This window comes from Thunnus thynnus, chromosome 13 (assembly GCF_963924715.1).
Source record: "Thunnus thynnus chromosome 13, fThuThy2.1, whole genome shotgun sequence".
Taxonomy (NCBI): domain Eukaryota; kingdom Metazoa; phylum Chordata; class Actinopteri; order Scombriformes; family Scombridae; genus Thunnus; species Thunnus thynnus.
In genome coordinates, this window is record NC_089529.1 from 3,143,893 (window position 1) to 3,149,892 (window position 6,000).

The window sequence follows — 6,000 nt, forward strand, 5'->3', positions numbered from 1 at the left end:
TCTGTGGACAATAAAAAAACCCGGGTAAACACGACGATTTGACCGACTGCCTCGCCAGTCGGACGTGATGAAAACCATGAGCTCTCGTTAGACGGGTGGTCAGACAGTGAAGAGACAAAAGGACGAGATGTTGGTTTTGTGTAAAAACAATGCAAAAAAACACTGCTGGGAAATCACCAGGATTATTCCGTTTGTGCAGAGTCAGTTGTTCAGCTACACACTCCGGTTTCTGCATCTCTGCACATATGATTAGAATAATATGTAATGGGATTAAGTAAAAGGAAAATAATTGTTTAATACTCACTGATTTCACTCAACATCAGCAATGAAACTCCATCCGAGTGTCTAATTCTATCACTCCTCAACTGAAACGATTAGCGACCAAACCGCTCTTAGCGTACATGCTCACTCCTGCAGTAGCCATGCAACCCATTTACAATGTTTTGTAAGACTGTAATGACTTAAAGATTGCATTTATATTGTACAGCAACATCTGTGTGGAAACCCATCTGGTTTGACATCTGGGAGTAAGTGCATGGAGATTTACTATTTAATGACTGTGATAATTATAGACTTTTACAAACCTCTGTTCATGTATTTGTGTCCAAACTGAGGTGAAATGCTACCCCATTATCCTTTATAAATCATCCATGAACACAATATATGATGTAATACAATGTAAATGCGGTGTAATGTAGTGTGTGTAGGTCAGCTCACTTGTGTAATATTTTTCTCAGTTAATTTAATACCACATCTCTTACACATAGATACATAAAAGACGCCTTTGAAAGCATCGGAGACATTACGGATGCGTCCCATTTTTTGTGGGCAAAGAGGATGCAGGGAAGGAAGACGCCTCTGGAGATGAAGCTGGCAGATTGTTGAAGTCGGTGTTTGATGGGGACGTTTTGACACAGTGTGTGAATTTATGCGCATCACTTTTTTCACCCCCCCCCCCCATCACTTTAATCCTTCACCAACGACAGAAAGGAATGTTCCTCCGTCTGGAGAACAAAGCGATTATGATTTTTTATACTTTACATGCAACATGAAACAACACCTGTACCACCTGTATTCTGCAATTAGTAGCTGGATTGTATTATCCTTTGTATTATCATTGTTGTGCGGCACCAAAATAGCCTCCACAAGGCAACACTGCCATGAGACTTCATTGTAGTCAGACATCAGCAGCCCGTGGCTCGCCTCCATCCATGTCTATTTCAGTATTATGACCAGCAAGTGAGAGGTCAGCCTTCCTAAAACCACTGGAACTAATGTTGGGGGCTACCCATCTGTCTACAGCCTGAGGTGGGGGGCTCAGGCGGTATTGTGTCGGGCCCCTCGGGCGGTCACACTTGAGACCTTTAAGGAGAGGGGATAGCTGACTTGTCCTGTCAGCACCCACTGCTAAATACAGTTCCTGCGTAGTTTAGTCCGTTTTCTTTAATGCCCGATGGTGAAGTCTCCGGTGCCCTCATCGTGTGTTTATTTTGGCCCTCGGTGGCAGGAATGTGCAGGGTAGATATCAAGCATTTCCATTATTGGTCTGCAAATGGAGTTGTACAGTGTGAAAACAGCCCGCAGTTCCATTTGGAAAAGGGAAAGTGACGGGGCATGTTTTTTTCCTTTCCATTTACCGCAGTTGAATGCACAAATACCTTGTTAATAATGCATCACGAGGCATCGTCAAACTGTTGTGTAATGAATATTTGGGACTTTGAAATTCTATTATCATGGGTTTACATAATGAGTGACTGTTCTATGACAAGCTTGCAGGAATTCAACTCCCATATTTTTTTGATGACTCATTTCTACGGCTAAATTTAGCAAGCCAGCAGCTGCGTTAAAAAAAAAAAAAAAAAGGCGGAAATAGGCAACTAAGCTTCAAACAGCAATTTCAGTGCATGATTAACACTGCTGACTCTGTGACCACAGGAAGAGGATGTTTAGTTCCTTGCCCTCCCTCTTGAGTGTTATTTTGTTTTTATCAGCCCACGTAAATTAGGATCCGCTTGTACTTTTACTTGTACTTTTGCACTTTTTTATGATTTTCAGGAGATAGAGCTCATTTCAATGTATCATACCAAAGCTATTGACAACCTAATTGATCTCTAAAGAACAGATGGGCAGGCAGGTGGGGGAGGAGGAAAGTACGCTCTGTGTGTGAGTGTGTGTTTGTTCTCAAAAATGACTACAAAGGTGTCTCTGTTTCCTTTTTTTCTTGGCAGAAAAAAGGAGACATGTTGTCAATACGCCAATAGAAAAAGCCTGAGCCACTGTATGTTGCCTTGTTGTGCTGTTATGAGTCATCCACATTTATACCATCACAAGTCAGTCACAACAATAATGTGGTGATGACTACAAGACAAAAACTGTTGACTGGCTTAACTGGCTGCTTGTTAAAGACTATTTTCCAAATCAGATCCAGGTTAAAGGACGGGTTCACAATTATTTTAAGTCCGTCTTAAAACAACAGTCAGGTGTCCATATGAACAGTGAAAGAGGTTTTCTTCGCTGTAATCATTCCTCCTGTTCATACTGGCTAAAAGATCCCCTTCAAATGTGCTTTCAATGTAAGTGAAAGTAAGTTAACTCATTGCCTTGTGGAATAATAAATAGTTCAAGTTAAGGGTTTCCAACTGATGGCCTGAGCAGTGAGATCAATTGTGCATTTAATATGTAATCAAACAAACTGGATATTGATCACAGATAGTGAATGATCACCAGATCAGCCAAATCACTAACACGGACATTGTTTCTGGAAGAGATTATGTCATTTTTCAGTGTTACAACCACTAGAATATTCCATTCACCTCCATTGTATTGGGGCAGAGGCATAAATCTCAGAGGCAGATTTCTGAAATCCTGACTAATAGAACCAAATCTTTATGGCTATATACTACTGGCGGTGAGAGAGAAAATATGCTATTATATAATTTGGGTGAACTGACACACTTGATTTTTAGGATAAAAAAAAAGTCTGATACTTGTATTCCAAGAAAAAAGACCATACAGTTACTGGAATATCTCTATGCAATCCCAGCAGCAGCTATAACTCCCGTCAAACTGTCCTTGACCAATCCATTAACGTCCTCCACTGCAATTCACTGTGGATGACAGCATCCCTTGAATGCCTCATGTGAAAACAGGCAACCGCCAGGAACCAGAGAAAGAACTTTAAACAATGAGACGTCTTGGTAATTGCACTATTTCAGCCACATTACACCCCACCGCACTTCCCTCCCTGAAGGAAATGGACTTGTAGACTCAGACTGCAATTACAGTGTGGGTATCAAGGTTTGGCACGGGCTATTTGATCTGGTTACTGGTCTGTTTGTGGACATTCATGAGACAACAAGGCAGCTGTCTTCTAGTCACTGCAGTAAAGAGCAAAGCAAACACATGGCCCGTTGACGGTCGTTGGGGAGAGCTGCCGGAGACCTCTGTGTTGACTGATGGTGACGGAGATGACTGACAAGAACAGTACAGACTCCAGTGTCACCTTACTGGCCAAACAGTCTGAGGAGCAGACCCCTGATATGCTACTCTGGCTCCACACGAAGGGGCCCCTCAGATGTGAAAGGGAAAGAGGAAGATGGGCAGCCAGGATGATTCTTAAGTTCATCCTATCACATCCTATAAAGCTCATTTTATCATATTTCTTCTCCTCATATATCCCTGCTTGTACTGATCTGAAGCTTATTCTCCCTTTAATCTAAGTAGCTCTGCATAACAGTGTCAGAATGTGACACAAATCTGAATTTAAATGTAAATTTCAATGAATAAAAAAAAAAGTCTCATGGGTAAAAACAGTACAGACTGTTTTAGAAGTCACTGTGTGTTTTGCTAAAGTGAAAATAAGTAGCTTTAATCCAGCCTTTGTAGTCCCAGAGGAGCATCTGGAGTCACTGGAGGAGCACTTTCACAGATGCTGAGTTCATATGCTGTGGGTTCATAGCCAATGTTTACAGCCTTGTAAAAGGAGCCTCAGCAGTAGGGCCAGGCCTGAAGACACCACACTGTCACAAACTATAACATTGCACTTGCGTTGAAAAAATTGCTTTTGTACATCGCAGTCGGGGGTGTTTTTCTGTGTAGAACACAAAAACATAGGTATGCTGACAAAGAGCCTGCAGCCTACTGGTAGCAATTTTACCATTTATACATGTGTTATTGATGGAAGATCTGTGGAGCTGGCATCCAGTCTCATTTAAACAGGTTTTCATCATCTCAGAGGTGACTCAGTCTTCTCAGGCTATTGGTGTGCCTGTAGTGGTAGCTTTCTCTCCTCATAGCTTAGTGTGAGAGAAACTCAAATTAAAGGCACTGTGTGCATATCAGTCATTAAAAAAGCAATTAGACAACAAAAGCCAGTGTGCTGCTTTGGACATGTGTATCTAGGGACTCAGTGGAGGCCAAAGCCAAGGAAACTAAGCTTCATATTACAGAATACATTTTTATTCACTATCCACGCCTACACAATACAAAACACAAATGCAATCAGATGGAAACTGTTTGACATTTATGATGCAGCATCTGGTGAAGGCTTTTATGCTCACAGAAAGCATACATTTTTTAGCATTGTTGTCAGCTGGGGGAACTCAAACCCCCAACCCTACCATGCTCAGAGACAACACACTGCATCAGTGCAGGGATAACTGAATGGATCGTGCTGTTTCTGTCTCACAATTGCATTGTGCAGAGGATGTGTCTTCTCCTAATGGGCCTAATAATAGAGATAAATGAGCAGACTAGAATCACGACAAAGTCAGATTTCAGTGGGGAGCAGATGCTGGTGTGAATCCACGGTCCCATGGGCAAGACACACAGTAAAGCTGCATATGGGCTACTCTGATGTCTGCTGGTTTAAGTGGCCTTTTAAATGACATCATCCAGGAGGATTATTAATTTTTGCATATATAGAAATAAATGCAAGGGTTAAAATTGTTGGATCTATCAATTTACATGTTTTCAACCAGGGGCCCACAACATTATGTCAAGAGGAACCTCAGCAGATTTGTCTTATAACTTTAGTAGGACATATATGGAAAGGATGACATAGTATCGTGACTTTGCAGAAGAGTAATAATAATGAAATTAATTTCCTCTCATTCTTATGAGGGACCCTCAGAAACATCACCCAAAACAACCAGCTGAGTGCCTAATTAAACTTACCATATGCCAAAGTTCTGAGTGCAATCAAAACCAGTAGGGGAACCAAAGTCGGGCGGTACTCCATCATACACTCAGATTTTTCATAGGTGTTGCTCACAGTCTTCAGAAAAAGCAGTTTGTAAGACAAGCTGTCCAGCAGCAGTAATGTATCCAAACAGACGTGCAGAGGATTTCCAGTCTATGGGATGAAACCTCCGCAAACAGCATCAAACTCCACAGGCAGCATCTCAGCCGCTGTAGAATTAAATTATGAATTCAAACATCCCACAGTGTAACTTTCTCCCGCTCCAAAAGTCTGCGTCTAATCCCGCGGATAGTCCGAAGGAAAGCAAGCCGCAGGTGAAGAGAGGAGAGGCGGCTGTGAGTGGCAGAAGCGCCCGGTCAGTCCGGTTCTCTCCCGTTTTTACATCAATATCACAGAGGAGAAATGTTCACAACGGCTTCCTCTGAGAAAAAATGAGTCCAAAAGTATATAAAATCATCACGTTAAAAAGAAAACTCCACTTTGTTAAACACAGAGCTCCATCTCTTTCTATACCAACTGCCTGTGCTCCGCTACTAGGGATGGATTACTCCAGCCTCCTCATCACTAAACAACACGCTGAAACAAACCACAGTCAAGTCACACAGGGTGGGACTTAAGACTTCCGGTTCTACTTTCAAGATAAAAGTATGATTAGCCAACGTGTTGCAACGAATGCTTTTTTTCAACATATGTGTGATTTCCCAAACAGTCACTATCACAGCACCTATTCATCTCTGTAGGTCTGTGACAAATGGACCGTTTCTCCATCCAGGATTTCAAGCTCACCCATAAACCCAGGT

General features: G+C 42.0%; 1 protein-coding gene across 2 annotated transcripts in view; it reads right to left on the minus strand.

Moving 5' to 3' along the window:
• robo3 (roundabout, axon guidance receptor, homolog 3 (Drosophila)) overlaps positions 1-5,758 on the minus strand; it is an 87,645-nt gene extending 81,887 nt beyond the window's left edge. For both annotated transcript variants that reach the window (XM_067607296.1, XM_067607295.1), the window contains exon 1: positions 5,176-5,758. In XM_067607296.1, coding sequence (XP_067463397.1) covers positions 5,176-5,242 — 67 coding nt within the window. In that variant the 5' untranslated portion in view covers positions 5,243-5,758. The remainder of the gene's footprint in view (positions 1-5,175) is intronic.
• Between the last annotated feature and the right edge of the window lie 242 nt (positions 5,759-6,000).